This window comes from Oryctolagus cuniculus, chromosome 7 (assembly GCF_964237555.1).
Source record: "Oryctolagus cuniculus chromosome 7, mOryCun1.1, whole genome shotgun sequence".
Classification (NCBI taxonomy): Eukaryota; Metazoa; Chordata; class Mammalia; order Lagomorpha; family Leporidae; genus Oryctolagus; species Oryctolagus cuniculus.
Genome location: NC_091438.1, coordinates 137,717,182 through 137,741,859, shown reverse-complemented (window position 1 = coordinate 137,741,859; position 24,678 = coordinate 137,717,182). Strand labels below are relative to the sequence as shown.

Below are 24,678 nucleotides of genomic sequence, written 5' to 3'. Positions count from 1 at the left end.
TTTCAAGTGCAGTTCTGCCGTTTTATTTTTCCTGGGATACTCAAGGGGGTGTGGGAACAGCCACAGGTGTGGTGAGGGGAAGCCCCCATCTCCCCTCCCCAGCCGCTGGGAAAGGGGAGAGGCCCAGGCGCCCTGGTCCTGGGTTGGTCCAGCCACTGTGGTCCCTGGGCCCGGTGGGCTGAGGGCTGAGGGCGGAGCCCCGGGAGGGTGGGGCGGGCTCCTAGGCGGGGTTCGGGATTCTTCATAAAAAGCCACGAAGCTTGATCCCCACGAAGCCCAGCCCCGCGGGGTGGGGTGGTGGTGGAGGACGTTGGAGGGTGGGGGTGGGGACGCAGAGCCCAGATGGGGGACCCGGCCCGGCCTGGCCCGTGGGGGTGGCAGAGATGGTGGCCGTGGGGAGGAGGTGGGGACGTAGCGTCGGACCGGAGGGAGGGGGTCCAGGTGGGGAGCGCAGGGCGGAGAGGCGCGGCCCCCAGCCCAGCCCGGGCGCCTTCGCGTGGGGTCAGGAAGGTAAAAAAACCCACGAGAGCGCGCGCCGGGCAGCAGGGCCGGGGCGTGTGGAGCCGGCGCGGCGGGCGCGCGGGGCGGCCCGGTTCACAGTGACCTCGACGCTGGGTGTACAGTACGGGTAGAAAACCGCGGGCCAGGCCGGGCCGGGCGGGCCGGGCCGCTCACAGCCTGGTCTGGGCCTCGGGGATGTAGATCTCGATGCTGTCCGCGCTCTCGGTGGCCGAGCTGTGGCGGAAGGAGGCGGCGCGCTTGGCCGCCAGGAGCCGCTTGCGCGCTTCCTGCCGCTGCCGGTCCACGGAGTCCAGGGAGCGCTCCTTCACCGGCACGCCCCGGCCCCGCGAGGGCTTCTTTGGTATCGGCGGAGGGACCTTCTTCTCCTCCTGCGGCAGAGGGGGCGGCCGCTGAGGCAGGGGTGCGGGCGGAAGGGCACCCTCCCACCCCAGAAGAGGGCGAACCCCTTGGTGGTCTGGCTCTAAGGAAACCCCCGCATCTGTCCTGGAAACAGGTGGAGCACGAGCGCCCTCTGGTGGAGAGTCCTCAGCCACTCGCCTCACAGAGCTCGCTCCGGGGGTCCCCTACAGCCAGCCCAGGCTAGGCCAACTGGGGGCTCCTGCGCGCCCCTCCCAGGCGAGGTCCTGGAGGCTGCAGGGACGCGCGCAAGGCTCTGCCCTCGGAGCCTAGGCCGGAGCTGAGGGCCATGTGCCTTTCTGGAAGGTCTAGTTTGGCTCCCTCTGGTTCCACAGCTCAGGCAGTGATGTAAACGGCGAGGGGCGCGCGGAGGGGGGGGGGGCAGGCCGACGACAAAGCAGGGCTGCCCTTCCCCCGCCGCCGCTGTGCACCTCTCTACAGAAGAGCAGTCTGTGGAGCCTGCCTCTTGGCCTGAGGAGACACCCCACAGCCATGCGGCACACCCACCTTAGGTTCCAGGAGTTTCCAGCTGTTGGCCTTGAGTTGCTGTAGCTCCAGGAACTTGAGGGTCACATCCTCGATGGAGAGCTGCAGGAGGTCCCAGAAACCCGCCAGGTCCTGGAAGGTGGGCACGGGGAACGCAGTGGGGTCCTGCGGCAGGGACAGAGACAGCCAGTGAGGACCGGAGAAAGCCCTTTCCCCATTGTCGGGCAGCTCGGCTGGGGGAGTGGGGTGGGGGCTGAGAGGCAGAGCGGTGAGAAGGCGCTGGGGCCTCTCCCTCGCCTGCACTAACACCAGGTCCTGTCCCCGGCCCCCAACACGGTCACCTTTGCAGCCTGGCCGCCAGGTCACTCTGGGTCACCCGCCAGGCACACACACCTGCTAGGCGCTGCTCCTATGGTCACTCACCATGCTCTGCTGACACAGCCGGAAGAACTGCTGAACCTTCTGGGACAGGAGGAGCTGTGTGCTGCCCACGGCACTGCGGATCTTCTCCAGGACTGGAGAGATAACAGGGGGAGGGGGATGGGGCCATGACCCGCCTCCAGGAGTGAGCCCCCGGCTGGCTGGCACCATCTTCTACCTGTGTCCTCAGTCCAGCCCCTCCCCCAGCAGACAGTACCCCCAGACCCTGATGCTGATTCCCCCCTAGGGCCCCGTTTACCAAGGACTCCAGCCTCAAGGGGACCCAGCCCAGCCTAGCCCCATAGCCTTGGCTGGGCCACTCATTGGGTAAACTGATCACAGTGCATGACTCCTTGCCTCAATAAGAACTATTAAGAGATTTCCCCTCCATGAGGCCTATCTTCCTACCCACCAGCCCAACATGGGGGTCCTATGGAACGACTGTTTCCCCTCGGAATAGATTGACAGAGAAGAGCCAGGCCCCCTCTACCCTCCCCACAACCAGGGCCTGGAGCCACTGCCTGGATCCTGCCTGGATCCTCATCCCAGGCCCTGTGGTCCCTTTGTCCTTATGGAACTGGCGACCTGCACGGGGTCATCTCCCAGAGCCCAATCCTCTTGCCTGGTCAGCATCCCCAGCCCTGAGCCCTGGCCGCTGAAGCTGCTCCCTGCCCCCTCTCAGGAGCTCCCAGCACATCCTGCTGCCAAGTGCACGGCCAGGCTCGGGTGCCAAGGGCCCAGACAGCCGTGTCGGCACACTCAGGGGACCCGCCACTGCGCTGCAGCCCCGCCAGCCGTGGTGCCTTGGCCCCGCACGCCCCACGAGGTCCCCAGAGCCCACTCACTCTCCTCCGGCAGCTCGTATTCCTCCGCCTCGCGCTCCATCTGCTGGCACCACTGTTCCAGCTTCTCCACCTCCGCCCGCAGCATCTTGAGGAACCACTCACCATCCCGGGGACAGGGCGACGCGCGGCCCGAGTCGGGGAGGCTGCGGGATCCGCGCTCCATCCAGGAGTCACGGCGGCCAGCCCCGGGGCCGGGGGCAGGGGCAGGGGCCGGGCCCTGGGACCCATCGGCCGCGGGCGGCTCATAGGGCAGCGGGAAGCCCTCGCGGTAGGCCCACTGGCCCTGCGTGTGGACCGTGCGGAAGACTGAGTAGGTGGGCGCCCGGGGCCCGGGCTGCGGCTCCGAGGCATGCCGCTGGAAGGAGCGTCCGAACTGCAGGGCCTTGTCTTCGGTGGCCACGGCAGCCAGGCCGGCCAGGCCCTCCAGCTCCAGGTCCGCCTGCACGCCGGCTGTCACGCTGTTGGAGCGCTTGAACCTCGCCCGCCTGGGGAGAGAGGGCCCTGTCACCTCTGCACCCCTCCGCCCCTCCCGGGGAGGTAACAAGGGCAGGAGCAGGGGAAAGACTCCAGAAAGCTGACGGACAGGAATCCAGGCCCTTGAAATGGATCAGAGCTTGCAACTGATGGGGACCTAATCCTAGCTTTCGGGAAGCCGCTAGACAAAAGTGATGTTCAAGATAGGTGACAACCGGTCCTCGGGGCACGGAGGCTACAGCACATCCAAACAGCAAAGACCAAAGTGCTGGAGCAGCACCGTGTAGAAGCAGCATTTTGGGGGTGACAGAGGGCCCAAGGGGCGAGGGGTAGTTTACGAACGAATGCATCAGTATTTCACTACCATAACCCATGATGTGTCCATATTCGTCTACACCTGCTGTACCAGCTGTCTTCAGCCCTCCCAGGAGACACAGTCACTCAGCTACAAAGGAGCAGGGCCAGGGTGTGGGCTCTGCAGTGAAGCCCTTCATACGGCGCCAGTTGTTATAACATCGTGGCTGGGCTGGAGTGGGCCTGCCTGCAGCCGAGAGGACCTGTCCCCCAGGGATCCCAGCGGCTCAGCCCAGAGCCCGGCCAGACCCGCTAAGCCAGTGCCAGTGGAGCTGAATTAAGTTGTTGGCAGGAATGACAAGAGGCCTGGAAATTTCTTCTCTTTGAGTTAATCATATGCAAATCCTATGCAAAACAGAAAGTCAATTGGCCTTGTTCATTTTATTCCCCCCACACCCCCCCCCAACCTGGGCTCCTTTCTATAAAGAAGTCGGTAGCCCCCAAAGATGCACAAGGTTGGGGCCAGACAATACCTTAGGAAGCAGTCAGGATGTGGGGGGGTGGGTTGGGGTGGGGGAAAGGGTAAACAGAAGTTTAAGGTCTGGAATTTCAAGAATCACAAAAGAAAGGCTCAGGAGTCCTGGGCTACCTCCACCCCGACACAGAAGAGACAGGGGCTCCTGGAGCCAGCTGTGGGGGGGCCTTCCCAGGGGACTCTCCCGACCCCATGACTTCCTATTGCTGCCCAGGCCTCCTCTCCCCGCCTGCCTGCCTGCTTCCCTGCAGCTGGCGGGCTGCCTGCTGGGAGCCTGTTGCCATAGAAACCAGGCCCAGAGGATGCTGCAGGACCCAGGGAAGAGAGATGCACTCGTGTGCAGTCTCCGCCCCCACCCACAGAGAGAGGAGACAGAACATGGCCTCATGGCCTCCCACATAGTCTTGACCTTGGAGTGTGCCCAGGTCAGGACTTGCGTCACTATCTGCCTTGACCATTGGACTGGCCCCCTTTCAGCGGCCTCTGCCTCCACTCAGTACCGGGCAAAGGATGAGCACTGGACTAGGGGGCAGGCCTGGGTTCTAACCTGACTGTGTCACTGTTACCTTTGGGAAGTCCTCCATCTCAGCCATCTAATGTGAGGGTATATGATATAGTATTATATCTACCATATACTTTAAATTACCACATGTCTATATAAAACTGTAAATTAATGGCCAAGGTATTGCCCTCTCGCTAAAATTATACCTTATACATTTTAAGGCGTGGGGCCCACCAATCCCCTTCCGATCCACTAATCTTCCAGAAGCCGAGTTCTGCCAAGGCATTCCCTGCTCAAAACTCTTCCATAGTTCCCCACTGACTGACAACCAGATAAAGCTCAGACGTCCCATGCTAGCATTTAGCGGAGGCCCTTCGCCTCTTCCTCTTGACCCTCATCTCCCCGCCCCCCTTCTTGTCTCCAAAGAAATCTGCACCTGCTATTTACCTGCTAGCAGCGGTGTCACTCCCTTCCACTTCCTGCACAAGTCCCTCCTCCTCTGTGAGCCCCCTAAGTGGCCTGGCCACTCCTCAGCAATCTCCCCGCAACCAGAGGCAACCCCGCTGCCCAGTTCCGTGGTGCTCCATGGGGAGCACCTTGAGTGTCTAGCTACAGGGACAGAATGCACGGGGCCCCCTCTGAGCTCCAATTAGCCTGTGGCTCCTTCAGGGCGCCAGCAGCTGCAAACCACAGAAGTACAGACACAGTATACCTCCAACACACGTGTTACAGAGGAACTGATATTCCGGCTGGCTCTCCTGTTACCCCACTATACGTGCACCTGTCCCGCAGCACCACTGGATCTTCTGCCTCCTTTTGCCCATCCTCGGAGAAGTCCTGAGAAGGCCCATGCTCCACCTTGCTGGGAATGGCCACACTGCCTACAACAGAGGCACACCGAGCACCCCCGGCGTCACAGTTCTTAAGCAGATAGCTCAGTGAGCTCTCCCAGTGTCTGCTTCAAGGAAGACGTGGAAGAAGCTGAGGAGCTTCTGGGAGTACTGGGGGCACAGTCCTCACCAATGCTCCCAGCCTGGGGCCAGAGATCTGCACAGCACCAGCAGGTGTCGGTCAGCCCTGGTATAGGTGGTATTTAAAACTGGCGGTGTGGGAGCTGGCGCTGTGGCATTGTGGGTAAAGCTGCCGTCTGTAGCGCCGACATCCCATATGGATGCCGGTTCAAATCCTGGCTGCTCCACTTCCAATCCAGCTCTCTGCTATGGCCCAAATCCTTGGGCACTTGTACCCACATGGGAGACCCAGAAGAAGCTCCTGGCTCCTGGCTTTAGATCGGTCCAGGTCCAGCCATTTTGGCCACTTGGGGAGTGAACCAGTGGATGGAGGATCGATCGCGCTCGCTCGCTCTCTCTCTCTCTCTCTCTGCCTCTCCTTCCCTTTCTGTGTAACTCTTTCAAATAAACAAATAAATCTTAAAACAAAACAGAACAAAAAGCAGTGTGTGACAAGGTCACCCAAGTGAGCAGCGATGGAGCACAGATGCCAAGAGCCAGTGCCCTGGGGAAGACGGGCATTTCCGAGGCAGGTGGAGACCATGTCGTCCACAGAGGCGAGGAAGAAGCCGGCAGGAAGGGGAAGAGACCAGGAGAAAGTCATCCAAAGGCAGACAGGGGAGAGGAAGGTCCCGGGAAGATGTGAGCGGCCACCACGGGAAATGTGGCCAGATGAGAGTGAGGGCTGCCCGCTGACTGGCCATGTGGGAGCCACGAGTGATCAGAGCCAGAGTAGGCTGGATGGGATGTGGGGAAAGCAGCAGACGCAGTGGGTTGTCAGGAGGTGCTGAAATCTGGTCATCGCCTTCAAAGAACTTGGCCGAGAAGGGAGGATGGGAGAAGGACGTGCAGTTAAAGGAGTGACGTGGTTTGGGATGGTTGTCACGAGAATGCTGGCCACCCAGAGATTGCTGTCCTCAGCACCACCCACCCCCTCACACACACACACACCACCATCAGCAAGTTCCCTGCCATGGCACTAGGGGAGCTGCAGGTGCAACTCGGGATCCGACATGATGAGAATGGACTGGGTTACCCGGGTGTGTGCAATTTAATCACTCGGCCCTCACATGTGAGCAAGGGAGGAAAGCGAGTCAGAGGGGGAGGTGGGATGACAGAACCAAGCTCTGAGGACGGAACCTGCCCCTGCCGGCTGTGGGATGGAAGCCGGCCATACACCAGGGAGTGAGTGCAGGCAGCCTGTGTAACTGGGAAAGGGGACAAGACGGGCTCTCCCAGAGCCTCCAGGAGGGACGCAGCCCAGTGCATCTCAGTTCAGACTTCTACCCTTGGGAAATGCATGAGCCTAATCTGCGTCGTATCACAGCACTGAGTGTGGCGATTTGTTATCGCAGACACAGGAAACCACACAACCTGATTCGGAGAAAAGAGACCAATAGTCCAAGGCACAACACAACGGATGTCCTCCAGGCACTTAGTAGGTGCTCAGCTAAGCACCTTGCTGGATGAAGCACACTCGGTCCCCACACACAGTCCCGTGATGAGGGTGCCTGTGTCACACCCCTTTTACAGATGAGAAAACTGAGGCTCAGGGCGGTTCGGTGGTTTGTTCAGCTGAAGCAGTTACCAAATTAATGCAGAGGCCCCTCATAAACCACTGCACTCCACTGCCTCTGCAGGCTGGAGAAGGTAAGGAAGCAAGCTGGGGGCTGGTGTGGGCACAGAGAGCGGTCCCACCCTGTGTGCGCAGCCGTCCCCGTGAGGCAGGCAGAACTGTCTGCTGGAGATCTGGGGGTGCTGAGGGGAGGCCCGACAGTGAGCAGCCTGAGGGGAGCCGGCTCAGCAGAGCCATCAAGCCCAGGTACTCTGGAGCCAGACCGCCGGCTGGAGCGCTTGTGCCTTGCCTCGTCGTCTGTCAGTGCGAACGCAGGCAGCAGCAGCTCCGGGGATCGCTGTGGATAATATCTATAGAGAACACACAACAGCACCTGGCCTGCCATTGTGTTCGCTCTCACGGGGAAGTGGGGCGGGCGGGAGTCTGTGGTTCCCGCTGAAAAGCAATGGATCCGGACAAACACGAGAGCGGGACTGTGGCACTGAGAACCCAGCTGGGCACTGCCGTTATTCATTACGATGATTGCTGTTGATCATTTCCATCTGTTCCCACACCACACTCTGCACAAAACCTCTTTTATGCTCCGTATCACATTGTATGGTGGTTAGCTATTTGCATATCTGTCTCCCTCACTAAATAGGGCAGCCCCTCACACACAAACGTTGGCTGGCTGGTTGGCTGGTTGCTTTTTGGAAGGAAGAATGGTAGAGACCAATAATTATCTCTCAACAGCCGTTCTCCCTTTCTTCCTTAGTAACAGAATCCCACAATTTTAGGCTGGATGCATGGCCGCTTTGGAAAATGATTCACCTCCCAATTTCCCCTATAATTAATTAAGGGTAGCCAAGTGGCTAAGTTTTAGCCCGGGGGACATAAGCAGAAATGGTATGTGCATTTCCAGAAAGTGTTCTTCAAAGGGTGTGTGTGTGTGTACTTACTGTCCCTGCCTCCTCCCTGAGGAACAGAATGCAGATATGATGGTTGGACCTCAAGCAGCCACCTTGGAACGTTAGACCACAGGCAAAGATCAAGGGCAGAGGAGTAATCAGATGGGAGGAGCCCGAGAGCGACACCGCACAGCACCCAGCAGCCTGATGGCCTCTCTTTAGACTTTGAAGCAAGAAAAAGAGACCTCCATCATGTTTAAGTCACTGCCGCTGGCGAGGTTTTCTGTAACCCAACACCAAACCTTCCCCTAATTTTATATAATTTTTTTTTTTTGACAGGCAGAGTGGACAGTGAGAGAGAGAGACAGAGAGAAAGGTCTTCCTTTGTTGTTGGTTCACCCTCCAATGGCCGGCGCACCGCACTGATCCGATGGCAGGAGCCAGGTACTTATCCTGGTCTCCCATGGGGTGCAGGGCCCAAGCACTTGGGCCATCCTCCACTGCACTCCCTGGCCACAGCAGAGAGCTGGCCTGGAAGAGGGGCAACCGGGACAGAATCCGGCGCCCCGACCAGGACTAGAACCCGGTGTGCCAGCGCCGCAAGGCGGAGGATTAGCCTACTGAGCCGCGGCGCCGGCCCTTCCCCTAATTTTAACAGGTGTATTTTCAAGGTGGTAAAGCTCAAGGTTTAGTCGCTGTTTCTCTTTGGCTGTGGTCTTCACAGACAGCTGTAAGCCCTGGCTGGACACTGGCTCCAGTTGTGCCTGGTCATGAATGTGTAACCCTGCACTCGCGACATTTTCTCCCCGAGCCTTTGCACAGGGATGCAGAGGCCTCCTCCCCTCGCGATCTTCAAGGTGACAATGACTGAATTCCTGATGGCGCTGGAAATCATCGCGGCTAGCACTGTCTTCACGGGAGGTGTCGCTACTGTACCTCCCTCGGGGATAACACACGCGCCTCGGCAGAGACTGGATCATCCCAAGAGACACGGTGTCCAAGGAACGCTCAGTCTCCAGAAACTGTCAGAAGTTCTGCCAGCAGTGTTTGGCAGCAGGCTGCCAGGGGGCGGGGGACGAGGAGGAGGAAGGGCAGGGACATTTCAGCAAGGCACAGCCACTGCATGGGTGTCTGTAGAAGGCAGCGAGGAGTTTAGACACACAGCCAAGCAGGAGTCTTTGAGGCCACCGCCCCAGCCAAGGTGGGAGATCCGGGAGGAGCCCTCTTCAACCAGGAACCATCCCTGAGCCAAAGGCTGAGGAAGGGAGGCAGAGCTGACACCTGGTCGGCCGATCTCTCCTGCAATATACCTTCCTGAGCACGGAGGCTCCCCTCCCACAGCTCAGGGGCTCACGCTGCCAGCACACACCCCTTCCAAGGCCCCAAAGCCAAAAACAAGCACAATGCTAAGAAGGAGTTAGGCGGGGCTTCCTACACAGCCCACCAGGAGGCCCTGGGTAGGCACGAGTGACATAAGCAAAGTTGTCGGATAAAATATCAGATTCCCAGTTCAACCTGAGTTTCAGATAAATAGCAGGTATTTTTTGAAGTATGTCCCGCATAGTGCATGGGACATCTTGTGCTAACATTTACTCATTATGTATCTCATAATCCAATTTAACTGGGCATCCTGGTGGTTTTTTTTTGGTTTTTTTTTTTTTTTGCAGGTTTTGGTGGAGGCTTTGTTTCTATTTTTGCTAAATCTAGGATTTAACATAAGGTCTTAGTGGGAGGGAAGATACAGGAGGATAGCCCTGGTTAGAGAGAGCTGGAGGCAGAAATCACATTTTCTATGACTTCAAAGTGCCCCAGGAACAGCCTTCTAATATTTAGCAAGGATATTTGATGTACTCCTTTATCTTGGCCCAGGGTGAGGAGGCCTTCAGACAGGGCTGGCCTCTATTTCCTAACCACGCCCCCGCCCACCCCTGGGCCTTAGTACATGCTGTTCCTTCTACCTGGAACACTTATCTTTCATTTTCATTTAGTGACTTTTTGCTCATCCTTCCAATCCCCACCCAAATGGCTCTTCCCTAGGAAAGCCGTGCCTGACAGACTGGATTAAAGCCCCCTGCTAGACAGACTTACAGCACACATAGTCCTCCTTGGTAGCATACCGGTCACAGCCATAACTCCATGTTACTTAGCAGATTCTGGGACTCAGTGGTGGGGACACTTCACAAGGGTGGGGGCTCTGCCTGCTGCTGCTTCTCTTTGCAGCCTGAGACCCAGCCCCAAACTTGACAAACAGAGAGTCCAGTCCATCGCTGTGGACAGATGAATCTCGGTTGGGGGTGCACAGAGGCCAGAGCTCAAGGGGGTACCATCCCCAGCCCTGTGCACTTCATCCTAAGCTACGTTATCACTGCTGATGGACACTGGGAAGGACCCCCAGGGGTAAGGGGCAGTGAGTCCAAACTCCTCCCCCAAAGAAGTCAGCAGGGAACACTCTGAAAGGCAGCAATTTTTAAAACCAAAGAACAGAGGCGAGAAGTGGATACTGGGCTGAGAGAGACAGAAGTAAGGACGAGAGAGTCCAAGGGAATGGTGTGGCCGTGGGTAGGGGGCCAGCCTGGCCGTCTGCCCAGCAAGGCTGCTGGGATGCATGGCTCGCTTTTATGTGCCAGTTGGGGCATGGTGTGTGGTGAGTCAGACTTAAAGTGCCAGGGACATAAGGGACAGCAAGGGCTGTGCAGGTGCATAACTAAGGATGCCTTCAGCAGACAAGCCTGGCCAGAGAGATGGGCCAGATCCCCCCCTCCCCACCTGTCACTCCCTCTGAGTTCCCGTTGTGATCACCTGTCCCAGGCACTTGGGTTCTGCAGACACTCGCTCAGCCCGCCCCACCAAGACCTCGCTGAGACCTTACACGCGAGCACGGAAGACCGCATGCTCTGCCCGCCCCTGCCCTTCCCCGACCTTCACTTCCGAATGCCCCTCAAGCAGGTCCATGGCTCTCTGTATCTGCTGCTATCAGCTCAGGGCAGACAACTGATCAATACGGTAGACGGAATCAACTCAGGAGGCTCCCACCCACGCCCCAAGCACACAGACATGCTGGATGGAATAGAAGCCGGAAGTGTTTGAGCTGCAACACGAGAAGGAGAAATCTTCGGATACCAGAAACAAAAGAGAAATGCAAAACCCGAGCAGTGAGAGGGCGTCAGAGCCAAGTGAGCCGCAGGAACGTAGGGCCAGACATATGTTAGAGGCTGGAGGCGAAGGCGGCAGGCAGGCAGGAGAGACCCCAGGCCTGCGCACCGTGGGGAGCTGGAAGGAGACCCCGTGCATTCAGCTGGCAGCCAAGACGGTCTGCTACACTAACAAACTTGGACCAGAAGCACGTGTGCCAGGGATACAGGAATGTGGCCTGGAGGTAGGATGCTGGGCAGTCAGAATGCTCAGGCTGCTTTCTGTGTGGGTGTGGGCCCAGGTGAGCACTACCAGTGAGGCACAGGTTGTACCCCAAGCTGAGACACTGCCTGGAAAACCAGGCTCAAGGACTGGTGTTGTGGCGTAGCTGGTAAAGCTGCCGCCTGCAACACCAGCATCTCCTATGTCAACGGTTCAAGTCCTGGCTGCTCCGTTTCTTTTCTTTTCTTTTCTTTTCTTTTCTTTTCTTTTCTTTTCTTTTCTTTTCTTTTCTTTTCTTTTTTCTTTTCTCTTTTCTTTTCTTTTCTTTTCTAAGATTTATTTATTTATTTGAAAGTCAGAGTTACACAGAGAGAGGAGAGGCAGAGAGAGAAAGAGAGAGAAGTCTTCCATCCACTGGCTCACTCCCCAATTGGCTGCAACGGCCAGAGCTGCGCTGATCCGAAGCCAGGAGTCAGGGGCTTCTTCTGGGTCTCCCATGTGGGTGCAGAGGCCCAAGGCCTTGGGCCATCTTCTACTGCTTTCCCAGGCCATAGCAGAGAGCTGGATCAGAAGTGGAGCAGACGGGACTCAAATCAGCGCCCATATGGGATGCTGGCATTGCAGGCCAGGGTGTTAACCTGCTGCGCCACAGCACCAGTTCCAAGCTGCTCCATTTCACATGCATCTCCCTGCTAATGTGCCTGGGAAAGCAGCAAAAGATGGTCCAATTGCTCGTACCCCTGCACCCACGTGGTTAGAGTCGGAAGAAGCTCCTGGCTTCTGGCTTCAGATCAGCCCAGGCCCAGCCTTTGCAGCCATCTGGGGAGTGAGCCAGTGTGGATAGAAGACTTTTCTCTGTCTCTCTCTCTCTCTCTCATTCCCTTTCTGTAACTCTGCCTTTTAAATAAATAAAATAAATTAAAGACAAAATAAAAAATGGGCCAAAGCTCAAGCCGTGCTGCAGCATCAAGGAAACGGAGGCCGTGAGGGAGGAGTGGGCAGGAGCCAACAAGAGCAAACACACAAATTGCTAAGACGCCCTTGTAAATCTAAACTATTAAACCACAAAGGATTTCACAGCAACTGATTTAGCAGAGCCTTTCCAGGAGGTATAATCACAATACCAGATATCTATAACATGGAGGAGGGGTGGGCATTTGTCCTCCTGGTTAAGCCATTGCTTAACCCACGTTAGAGGGCCTGGGGTCCAGTCCCAGCTCCGCTCCTGATTCCAGCTTCCTGCTGCTGCACACCCCGGGACGCAGCAGGTGATGGCTCAAGTAGTAGGGCTCCTGCCACCTAAGTGGGAGACTGCATGGAGTTTCCAGTTCTTGGTTTCAGCTTGGCCCAGTCTTGGCTGTTGTAGGCATTTGGGGAGTAAATGAGTGGATGGAAGATCCTGCTCTCTCTCTGCACTTTTCAAAAAATAATAATAAAAAAATTCAAAGATTTATTCATTTATTTTAAAGGCATAGGCATAGGCAGAGAGATATATATATATAGAGAGAGATAGAGAATCTTTCACCCAGTGGTTCACTCCCCAAAGGGCCACAACAGCAAGGGCTGAGCCCACCTGAAGCCAGGAGCTCCTTCCAGGTCTTCCATGTGGGTGCAGGGCCCAAGCACTTGGGCCATCTTCCACTGCTTTCCCAGGCATATTAGAGAGCTGGATCAGAAGTGGAGCAGCCAGGGGGCCTCGAACTGGCACCCATATGGGATGCTGGCACTGCAGGCAACAGCTTTACCCACTATGCCAGAGAGACAGCCCCCCAAAAGTAAAATTTTTAAAAAATTTAATATATATAACAAATGGAATGTTCCAAGGCTCATGTTTTGTACTTATAGAAATACTAACTTTAGGCTTTATTAGAAAAATATTAACTATATCTTGTTACGTTTTTAGGAGAAATCACTTCTGAAATGTAAACTTCCTTTTTTTTTTTAAAAGCCAGACTGAATTTATTCAGAGAAAATAAATTTGCAGAGGTGGGTGACCAACTGCCAGCGTGCACATTGATGGAACATGTGGCAAAAGGCTATAAACTTCCAAAACACTGAAGTGAAAAAGAGAAGTAAAGTGAAAAAGAGAAGTAAAGTAAGTTTGATCAGTTCAACAGAAGACAAAGGAAAAGCGGTCAAATAGAAAAATTCTAAAGAGATCAGAGAAATACAAATAAATAATCAAAATACATAAATGGGTAAAATATGTCTACTAAACTTTGGCTACCTATCATTTAGAAGCATCAGACCTACATAAAGATACAGGAAGACTGAAAATAAAGGGATAGGGCTGGCACTGTGGCATAGTGGGTTAAGCTGATACCTGAAATGCCAGCATCCCATACGGGCACCACTTTGTGTCCCAGCTGCTCCACTTCCCAACCAGCTCCCTGCTAATGGCCTGGGAAAGCGGTGAAAAATGGTCCAAGTGCTTGGGCCCCTGCTCCTGTGTGGGAGACCAGGAAGAAGCTCCTGGCTCCTGGCTTTGTCCTGGCCCAGCCCTGGCTGTTGTGGCCATTTGGGGAGTGAACCAGCAGATGGAAGACCTCTCTCTCTCTCTCTCTCTCTCATACACACACACACTCTCTCCCTCTCACTCTCGCTCCCCCCAACTCTGATGTTCAATTCAAATAAATTAACATTTTTTAAAAAGAAAAAAAGGCCAGCGCCACAGCTCACTAGCCTAATCCTCCACCTGTGGCGTCGGCACACCAGGTTCTAGTCCCAGTTGGGGTGCTGGATTCTGTCCCAGTTGCTCCTCTTCCAATCCAGCTCTCTGCTGTGGCCTGGGAAGGCAGTGGAGGATGGCCCAAGTGCTTGGGCCCTGCACCCGCTTGGGAGGCCAGGAGGAAGCACCTGGCTCCTGGCTTCAAATCGGCACAGCGCCGGCCGCGGCGGCCATTGGAGGGTGAACCAACAGAAAAGGAAGACCTTTCTCTCTGTTTCTCTCTCTCACTGTCTAACTCTGCCTGTCAAAAATAAAATAAAATAAAAGGATGGGAAAAGACAATAGAAAAGTTACTGAAAGGAAGCAGCCAGAGCAATGCAATTAGGCAAAAGAGACTACAAGGCAAAAACCATCAGTAAGACTGAAAAGTCACCTATTGAATGACAAAAGAGAAGATATAACAACTATAAGCTTGGATGCTTCAGAACAGCACTCTCAAACTAGGGTAAAAAATAACAACATAACCAGGCAAATGGCACACCCACAACCATCCTCTCTCAGATGGAGGAAGCCTCAACAAAATCTAAGGAACAGAACACACTCTGTGACCATATGTAGCGACTTTGGAGATCAATAACGAGGACTGGCCATACAGCAGGTGAAATGATACTTGGGGTGCTGGCATCTCATACTGCAGGACCTGGATTCAAATCTCAGCTCAGCTCCAGATTCCAGATTCCTGCTTATGTGCCTGGGAGAGCAGCGGAAGATGGGCCAAGTGCTTGGGCCCCTGTACTCACATGGGAGACCCGGATGAAGGCCCTGGCTCCTGGCTTTGGCCTGGCCCAGCCCCTGTTGTTGCAGCCATTTGGAGAGTGAACCAGTAGGTGTAAGATTCTCTCTCTAATTCTGCCTTTCAAATAAATCAATAAATTTTTAAAACTTTTAAAAAATTTTTTAAAAAGAAAAAGAAATTACCATGAAAGTTACAAACTATTTATAACTGCACAATGAAAACACTACATCTCAAAACCTATGAGAGGCAGCTAGCGCAATACTGCTGGAAGGAAACTGACAGCCCTAAAAGCACATGTCAGAAAATAAGAACTATTGAAAGCTGGTGTCAATTCAAGAGGTTGAAAAAAGATAAACATGGTAGAAGCAAAAAAAAAACATGAAAGTTGCAGAAGAAAGGAAATATTAAAGATTGCCCACCAAAACAAAAAACTAGTGTTTTAAAAGACTAATAAAATATAATTTTTAAAGTTAGTTTTTAAGAGGCTAATAAGGCGGCCAGCACCGCGGCTCACTAGGCTAATCTTCCACCTAGCGGCGCCGGCACACCGGGTTCTAGTCCCGGTCGGGGAGCCGGATTCTGTCCCGGTTGCCCCTCTTCCAGGCCAGCCCTCTGCTGTGGCCCGGGAGTGCAGTGGAGGATGGCCCAGGTGCTTGGGCCCTGCACCCCATGGGAGACCAGGAAAAGCACCTGGCTCCTGGCTCCTGCCATCGGATCAGCGCGGTGCGCCGGCCGCAGCGCGGCGGCCATTGGAGGGTGAACCAACGGCAAAGGAAGACCTTTCTCTCTGTCCCTCTCTCTCACTGTCCACTCTGCCTGTCAAAAAAAAAAAAAAAAAAAAAAGAGGCTAATAAGGCATAATTTTAAAAATCTGTTTAAACACTAACATACAAATTTCAGGCAAGGTTGATCATGAAAGAGAGGTAAGATATAAATCCATGGTATTAGGAATGAAACAGGTGATATAACCTAGAGATAAAAAAAGTACATAATTACAATACTACTATGAGAAAGAATATTTTGTGCCCAAACTTTTGAAGACTGTCAACTTTTGTCAAATGGTTGGTTTTTAGAAAAAAAATCCCCAAAATTGACTCCAGAAAAAATAAGGGGTTAGTGCTGTGGCGTAGTGAGTAAAGCCGCCGCCTGCAGCACCAGCATCCTATGTAGGCACTGGTTCAAGTCCCAGCTGTTCCTCTTCCGATCCAGCTCTCTGCTAATGCTGCTGGGAAAGCAGTGGAGTTTGGCTCAAGTGCTTGTGTGCCCCTACACCCATGTGGGAGACCCAGAAGAAGCTCCTAGCTCTGGCTTCAGATTGGCTCAGCTTCAGCCATTGCGGCCACCTGGGGAGTGATCTAGCAGATGGAAGACCTCTAGCTGTCTCTCCATATCTGTAACTCTACCTTCAAATAAATAAATAAACCTTAAAAAAAAAAAGAAAAAAAATAAGACCAGAATGGATCAATAACTGCCAAAGAAACCAAGGTTGGAGTTTTAAAAGTTTGTCCTATTCCTAAAAAGCATCAAGGCCTGATAGTTTTAGAGGTTTCCAAACCTCAAGCAGTAAATAACTCCTACTTTATACAAGTTGTTCCATAGAATAGAAACACAGAGAAAGCTACTAAATCCATTTTAGGAGTTTAGCATAACCTTAATACCTGAGCAGAATAATGGCAACAAAAATAAAATTGTAGGTTGGAATTACTTATGACCATAAATATAAAAATATTAGAGTGATAACTAATCAAAAACCTAGCACTATGCATAAAAATAAAATATAGCGGGGCCGGTGCTATGGCGCAGTGGGTTAATACCCTGGCCTGAAGCACCGGCATTCCATATGGGCGCCAGTTCAAGACCCGGCTGCTCCACTTCCGATCCAGCTCTCTGCTGTGGCCTGGGAAAGCAGTGGAAGATGGCCCAAGTCCTTGGGTCCCTGCACCCGCGCGGAAGACTGGGAAGAAGCGCTCCTGGCTCCTGGCTTCAGATCGGCACAGCTCCAGCTCCGGCATTGCAGCCAACTGGGGAGCGAACCATCAGATGGAAGACTCTCCCTCTCCCTCTCTCTCTCTCTCTCCCTCTCTCTCTCTCTTGTGTGTGTAACTCTGACTTGCAAAAAATTAAATAAATCTTTAAAAAATAAAATATAGCAAGACTGGGACAAAAGCTGCTGGAGCCCCACATAGCCCTCCTCATCTCCATCTGTAGCCACAAGAACCCCGAGTGCAACCACCGTCCATTGTGCCTTGCGCATGGCATCCACCGCCTCCTTGGGAGCTAGGTGCCTCCAGGGGATCAGACTCCAGTCTGCCGTGGGTGACAAGTGTTGCGTGGAACTTTCCGGAAGTGATTTTTTTTGTTTTTTTTTTTTTTTTTTTTTGTTTTTGTTTTTGTTTCTTGACAGGCAGAGTGGACAGTGAGAGAGAGAGACAGAGAGAAAGGTCTTCCTTTGCCGTTGGTTCACCCTCCAATGGCCGCCGCGCTGATCCGATGGCAGGAGCCAGGTGCTTTTCCTGGTCTCCCATGGGGTGCAGGGCCCAAGGACTTGGGCCATCCTCCACTGCACTCCCTGGCCACAGCAGAGAGCTGGCCTGGAAGAGGGGCAACCGAGACAGAATCCGGCTCCCCGACCGGGACTAGAACCCGGTGTGCTAGCGCCGCAAGGCGGAGGATTAGCCTAGTGAGCCGCGGCGCCGGCCCGGAAGTGATGTTTTAAAGAGAAAGAATGCCTCCTTCTCCTCCTCACTGCTCAGAAGGCAGACAGGGAGGTGGCACTTGAACTTCAGCTCCTTGCCTCTGCAGTGATATACAAAGGATAGAAGAACAGCACAATAGAAGGCACCAGGCCCTGACACAGCAGTTCCTACAGTCAGGCTGGCTTTTTTCTCTTCATTTTATCTGAAAGGCACAGAGACAGAGATGGAGATTTTCCATCTGCTCGTTCACCCCCACCAAATGCTCACAAGAGCTAGGGCTGAGCCAGGCTGGACCCAGGAGCCAGGACTCAGTCTGGGTCTTCATGTGGGTGGCAGGGACTCACTGCTGCCTCCCAGGGTGTGCATTAGCAGGAAGCTGGATGGGAAGAGGAAACAGAACTGAACTCAAATGCAGTCACTCTGAAATAGGATGCGGGTGGCCCAAGTGGCATCCTAACCACTGTGCCAAGTGACCACCCTGATTTTTTTTTCAAGTGAGAGGGAAACAGAAGAAACACTTGCTTAAAATACTATTGGGGACTGGCACCGTGGCATAGCGGGCAAAGCTGCTGCCTGCAATGCTGGCATCCTATATGGGTGCCAGTTTGAGTCCCAGCTGCTCCACTTCCAATCCATCTCTCTGCTGTGACCTGGGAAAGCAGTAGAAGATGGCCCAAGTCCTTGGGCCCCTGTACCCATGTGGGAGACAGAAGAAGCTCCAGGCTCCTGGCTTCAGATTGGCGCAGCTCTGGCCATTGGGGCCAATTGGTGAGTGAACTAGCAGATGAAGACCTCTCTCTCTCTGCCTCTCCTTCTCTCTCTCTTTAACTCTGATTTTCAAATAAATAAATAAATATTTTAAAAAAGACGTCTCTCTCTCTCTCTCTGCCTCTCCTTCTCTCTCTTTTTAACTTTGATTTTCAAATAAATAAATAAATCTTTAAAAAAAGAAGATACTATTGAGGCCCTATTACTCACAACCAAATTCAATCCAACTGACAATGATATCAAGCAGGGTTTATCCCAAGAATGAAAGAACGGGTCGATATGTACAAGTCACATTATATATGGAGGGAGAACCATCTATGATCATCTGAGTAAAATTCCGAGAAAGCATTGCATAAAGTTCCACTCACACTTTCTGCTTAAACAATAAAAATCAGAACTCCTAGCCACCAGGGAAGTACTTAGCCTTTAACAAACAGTACCTGTTGGAATGTGCAGCCAACATGGCCTTGAGAAGCAGAGGCGCTGAAGTCAGGAATGGGAGCAGCGGGCTGCTTTTCCGAAGGGAACTAGAAGTCCTGCTCAACGCATTATTCTAAGAAGAACCCCACAATGCAGATGCAAAAGAAATGTCCTCAAGTGCAGAAAAATAACCGACAACATGGAAAACCCCCCGTGATTCTCAGATAACCGGTGAGACCTAATAGGAGAGAGCAGCAAGGCTGCTGTCTATAAAACCAACACACAAAACCCAATAATGTTCCCATGTTCCAGCAGTGCCCGCTTATGAAATGCAATAGAGTAAGAAGTCCCCAGTCACCGTCACCAACACAGGACAGAACACTGCCATCCCTCTGGATCACAGAGGTCCCTCATTGCCACCGTCGCCTTCCTCGCATTCACTCTCCACTCAGCAGCTACCGCCTTTCATAAACATCAATCAGAACACGTCACGTTTAGCCCTTTACTCACTACTCATTACTTCTAGTGCTTTATCCACGGCCCCTGGGACTCTCCCTTCCAGCCCTGCCCCGCCCACCCCACACTAGCAGTGAGGACCTTCTTCCAGCTCCCGACATGCAGCCCTCTCTCCTGCCCCAGCAGCTCCACATCCGCTATTCCCCAATCACCACCTGAGCGTTCCTAGTCAACGCTCAAGTGCCCGCTTAATCTAAGTAAGAGCCCTTCTCCCTCATCTCCTCTGTTTTTCTTTCACAGCCCTGCATTAATGTGCAATAAAATCCCACTACGTATTAGATCATGATGTGTAATCCTATTTTTTTTTTTACATGGGGATTATTTATTCATTGCCTCCATGTCCCTCTAGACTGGAACTTCGAGGAGGGAAAGAGTCCTGTCTTTGATGTCTCCTCACTCATTGAACACAGGGCGCAGGAACTGTCATAGAACAAGGGCTTAAGGAGTGTTTGCTGAATGAGTGGATCAATGGCTGAATGGCAGTTTGCTGACTTAGCGGGAGTCTTGGCTGGAATGCTGCCTGCACTCTCCCCGGGATGCAGGCTTGTTGGGAGGGTCCTTCTGCACGAGGGCTCAGAACCTTCTCAAGGGAGTGGCTGGGGACACATGGGCTTGGTTTAGGGCCCACAGGGCAGCATGAGAGCCCAAGGGCAGGCAGCACAGAGATGTAGCCACCCAGGACGCTGGCCCCTCTCTCAAGAATTCAAGTCTTGGATTTCTGCAAAGTGAGCTGGCAGTCCATTGCTACTTCTGTGCGATCCCAGTGGCCTACTTAGAGTCTGGGAGACAGCAGCTTTAGGAGCGATGGGGACAACTCAGGCTGCTTTTTGCCAGCCCTGATGGGGGTTTCTACATCCTCAGGAGGTTGCAAAACTTCAGGAAGCTAAAGCAGGAGTGCAGCAAAATGGTGAACCCCACAGGAACCCCAAAATGACTAGATTAGGGACACACATGAGACATCCACGGGGTACCCTGGAAGAGCTGGGAGAATTCGCAGGGAGGCCCAACAGCAGCAACTAGGGACAGCGCTGCAAGGGACTGCGACCAGGACATTGGCTTGCTTTCTCCTGTGGGCATGGCCTGGGCAGCTCCCATCACCAGGAAACCCTCCCAGCCACCACCACCCTGCCCCCCACCTCCCGTTTCCCAGACGGCAGACCCAGGGCCACCAGCCTGACACACACACCGCAGCCCAGAGGGCTAGGGGGCTGATGCAGCACTGCCCCTAGGCCATGAGACAAAGTGTATCCCCAACAGCAGAGAGGACTCTGCCCTCCGGAGCTCGCGGTGCGAATTCTTCAGCTGGAAATGAAGGGAGCAATGTTTCTGAGGCCACCTAATGTCAGAAGAGTGGCTGCCGGTAATTCTGCTGTCTCGAGTACGCCACAGACTCAGGCATATAATAGGTACCCCCGACTGGGTAAATGCTGGTGGGAGCCAAGTGAGGAGGAGTGTTATATCTGCCAGGGGCTGGGGAGAGGCAATCTTCCTGTTTGTTTCTTCTTGAGCTCACATACTTGTTCGCCACAGGACGTAAGGAGGCCTTGGCTGAACCCTGTTATCCCCAGGAAAGGACAATCGCTGGAGGCCTGCTTGGCACCTAGCTGCTACCTCTCCTTACCTCTCCCTTCCTCCCCCGAGGCACGGTCTGCCGTCATGGGTGCAAGACCCCGTCAACAACTCTATGCACAACATTTGCAGCTGCCCTGACTCCCCCAGTAAAAAGGCCTGGCCCCCAAACTCCGGGAAGACAGCACGCACATGGAGACGGGATGGTATGCAATCCTCTCTCCTCTCCACGCCCACAGCGGAAGCCAGCCCAGGACGCCCTCACTGCCACCTACCGCTTGTCTTCTTCCACCTGCACACCGATGGAGTGGAACTCTCTTCGGCTCCTGTTTTCCGTGTCCGAATCTGAGATAGTCTCCACCTGGTGGCCAGTGGAGAGGAGTCAGTGGCTGGGGCTAGTCAAGGGGCACAAGCCCTTCCCAGGGAGAATGGCCAGCAGCAGGTTGAACCCCAAGCCACTCAGCAAATCTTGCAGAAGCAATCTGCCCCAGACAAGAGAAGAGACCAGGGGCATCAAGGTGGTAACCCCTGGGCACTGCTCTGCACTGGCCGACTGGAGACATCCTGTCCATGACCAGGCACGGGGCCCACCTGCAGCCGGGACAAGCCAACAACAAAATGGTCTGCACACCCAGAAGACCCCGTAGGCCCCCTCGACCCATCCTCAACCTGCCAGGGCCTTGCCTGAGTTCCTGTTCTTACCTGCACCCCAATGGACGGCCGCCACTTTCGCTGCCGCGCCAGGCTCCGCAGCTCCTCCCTGCCAGGGATGGTCTTGATGATGAGCGTGGGGGGCTTGGGGCTGGCCCGGGGTGGCACCGGCGCCAACTCGAGGGTGCGCGCGCCCATGGCAGGGCCGTCCAGCCCGTCGGCGGAGCTGCAGCGCCGGGCGGGGCCCTCGGCCGCGGTGAAGCTCTCGTGGGCGGAGTCGGTGCTGCTCTGGGCGGTGATGGAGATGCGGGGCGGGGCCTGGCTTCCCAGCGGGATGGGGGGCGGGGCCTTTCTGAAGTTGAAGGCTGCGGCGACCGAACGCAGAAAGCGCGGGTGAGAAACGCGGCCCACGCCAGAAACGCTCGTGCGGTCGCACGGGGCCCGGCAGCCACGCAGACAACACGTGAGGCTGCGTCCCTGGCTCAGGGGTGCGTTCCCCACCGTCCCACCCGGAGAAGCCACCGGGGTGCGATCCGCCCGAGGGCCCGGCCAGAGGCAGAGCGCGCGGGCGCGGGCGTGCATACTCACAGGAGCCGGGCCTCCCTGAGACAGAGGCAGGGGCAGCGAGGAGGGGCAGGCAGTCGTCATCTTGGGAACAGCCGGCTTGGATGGCCCGGAGGTAGCTGTGGCTCCGCATGCGGAAGCAGCCGGGCAGGTCCAGGGCGTCCACGGCCTGGGACTCGAGCTCACCGAACACGGAACCGCACACGGCCTCCAGCTGCTGGTTCAGCTCCTCGCTGAGCTGGGGGTGGGTGGGGGGTGGGGAACGGTTAGTGAGGGGGCTGCGAGGGGCTGGGGGTCACCGTGCCGTGTGCCTTGCGTTAGGAAAACATCTGGCCAGTGGTGGCTGTACCCCTGCGTGCCGCTTTTTCTGTATTTGGACCAAAAGAAACCCGCATTCTGCAAAGGCACTTGGAGGGGGGGCGCCCTGTGCTGCTCCCCAGGCCTGCTTTGCGGCCCCTTCTTCCTCTAATTACCCCCATCTCCATCCCACCTCTGCCCGATGGCCACATTTTCCCTCCCAGCGCCTCACCTGTCTCTTCCCACATGCACCAGCTAGGGACTGCAAGAACACGTATTATATTACTCATCATCACTACAATACCGAGCGGGGCAGCCTATGGCGATAGAGAGCAAGAGGCAGGATGGAATTCAGATGATGGAGCAAAGATGATCCACCTCGAAGTGTCCCAGCCTTCCCTCACTTTCTGCCCACTAACGAGGGCTCCAGCGTGGCCGGCTGCAGCCTGCCCTGGCCTCACTCTCTTGAGGTGCACCCAGCCATTCCTGGATGATGTTCTTGTTTTGTTTTTTTGACGTTGTGTGATACAGAATCCATGGTATTAAGAAAAAAAAGAAAGAAAAGGCAAGAAAAAGCAAAAGAAAAATGTTGTTCGTGGAGCCGTGCCATGCACCACCGCACTAAGATTTAATATACCATATTTAAATATAAATATGGCAGCTTGGTTCACAGCGCCTAAGAAAACGGAGGGCAAAGGGAAAGCAAAGGTAGGACAAGGTGGTGCGAGGGCCGAGGGCTGCATCCAGAACACAGGTGAGAAAGACGTGAAAAGTGCCCAAGATGGGTGCATGTTTAACCCTGGGCTTCTGAGCGACCAGACCCAGGGGAGCACAGCCTGAGGGGCACCTGCTATGGGTGGGACTCACCCGGACTCAAGTGCTGGCCCTACCAGTGCGGCCCCAGGAAAGTTCAAAGCGTTGAGGCCCCCGTTTGCTCGCCTGTCAACCAGGAGTGACAGTGGTAGCGTCTTTACAGGACTTCTCAGGAGAGTCCGTGAAGCACCTGGTGCAGATACAGGCACACAGGAAGCCCCTGGTGCATGTGAAGGTCTCAGGCCTCCCTGGGAAGCACAGGCCAGGTGTTCGAGAGAAGCACAACTATTCCTGCCCCTGAGCCCAGGAGAACGTCCCCTGCGGGTGATTATGCAGGGGTCATCGCATGAAGTCACGGACAAGGTTGGCAGTAGCATCCTGTGGCGAACATGACAGCAAGTATGTCCCATGGCTGCACCTGTGCTGTCTCCCAGGAGAGGGTCACGGCACCACCTTCGTGTGCAGTCAAAAGATGCCCAAGGGAGTGGCTTGATCCGTGCGTAAAGCGCAGCTCACTCAGCTGCCAAAGCACAACAAGACCTCACCAGAACCCACTACCAAGAGAGCAGGGGCTTCCACTTCCATTCTCAGAGACGGCAAATGAATTATCTGAGGGTCACCAGCAGGTGAGTGCTACAACAAAGTCAAATGCCACCCTTCCTGGCCCCCACGTCAGGCCGACTGAGTTACCAGAATCTCCAGGAAGCTCGTTCAACCTACATTAACTCGGGCCCCACAGTTCTGGACCCTGTGCTCTCTATCCTCTGCACTTTGGCGGCTTGGCCACTTAGAGCTGAATCTGCAGGAGACTGAGATTCAGTGGTTCCACTGAGAACCTGTCTGGACTTCCTGAAGCTTTTTCTAAAACAACTTTATTGGAAATATACAGAAATCACAGGCCATAGAAAAACCGATCCAAGACCCTATGGAAGTCAGGTTCTCTCGTGTCGGATGGACACAAGCCACACTCATAAGACAGCTGGGCTCTCGCCTTGCCTCCCTGGAGTCTACCTCTCAATCTTGTCTCTAGACTCTGGGACACCAAGAACAGAAGTTACCTGGGTATTTCTAGAAGCTTAGGCGCTGAACTACCATCTGCTATTTCTGGCTCAAGACACTTCTCAACAAGAACAAGTCCAGCCCCGAGGGTCCCTCCTAGAACATCAGAGAGCTGATCTAACCATAGGAGAGCATTTTGGTCTGGAATCTAGACATCAACGAGGGATGGGCTCTCACTATGTGACATATTTCTGTATCCTCAACCTTCTGTGTATTAAACATCAAGCACACTATCCTGGCACATAGTAGGTGACTATTATGACATGTTAATGACATATTAATACGACATATTAATGACTATTAATGCTATGAGATTCATAAATCACAGTGGCAATAACTCTTAGAACAAAGGGCCTCTCTTTTACAGAGATTCTGAAGTTCTTAAACCCCACCAGTAGGCCACATCCGTCATCAACTCTATCCAAGGCAGACAGCAGCACCCTGGGGCCACACACCTTCCAGTTCAATTGGAGACCCAAGGACCAGGACCCAAGGGTAACACACACTCATACAGACTCCTGGGAACTACTACAGCTGAGTTGCTTTTCACTAGGTTACCA

General features: G+C 54.4%; 1 protein-coding gene across 3 annotated transcripts in view; it reads right to left on the bottom strand.

Moving 5' to 3' along the window:
- Positions 1–24,678, bottom strand: part of DLGAP3 (DLG associated protein 3) — a 69,479-nt gene continuing 44,801 nt past the window's right edge. For all 3 annotated transcript variants that reach the window (XM_070078782.1, XM_070078783.1, XM_070078781.1), the window contains 7 exons: positions 21,974–22,187; positions 21,437–21,750; positions 21,010–21,095; positions 2,670–3,154; positions 1,828–1,919; positions 1,426–1,569; positions 1–890 (listed from right to left, as the gene is read on the bottom strand). In XM_070078782.1, the coding sequence (XP_069934883.1) occupies positions 672–890; positions 1,426–1,569; positions 1,828–1,919; positions 2,670–3,154; positions 21,010–21,095; positions 21,437–21,750; positions 21,974–22,187 (1,554 nt within the window). In that variant the 3' untranslated portion in view covers positions 1–671. The remainder of the gene's footprint in view (positions 891–1,425; positions 1,570–1,827; positions 1,920–2,669; positions 3,155–21,009; positions 21,096–21,436; positions 21,751–21,973; positions 22,188–24,678) is intronic.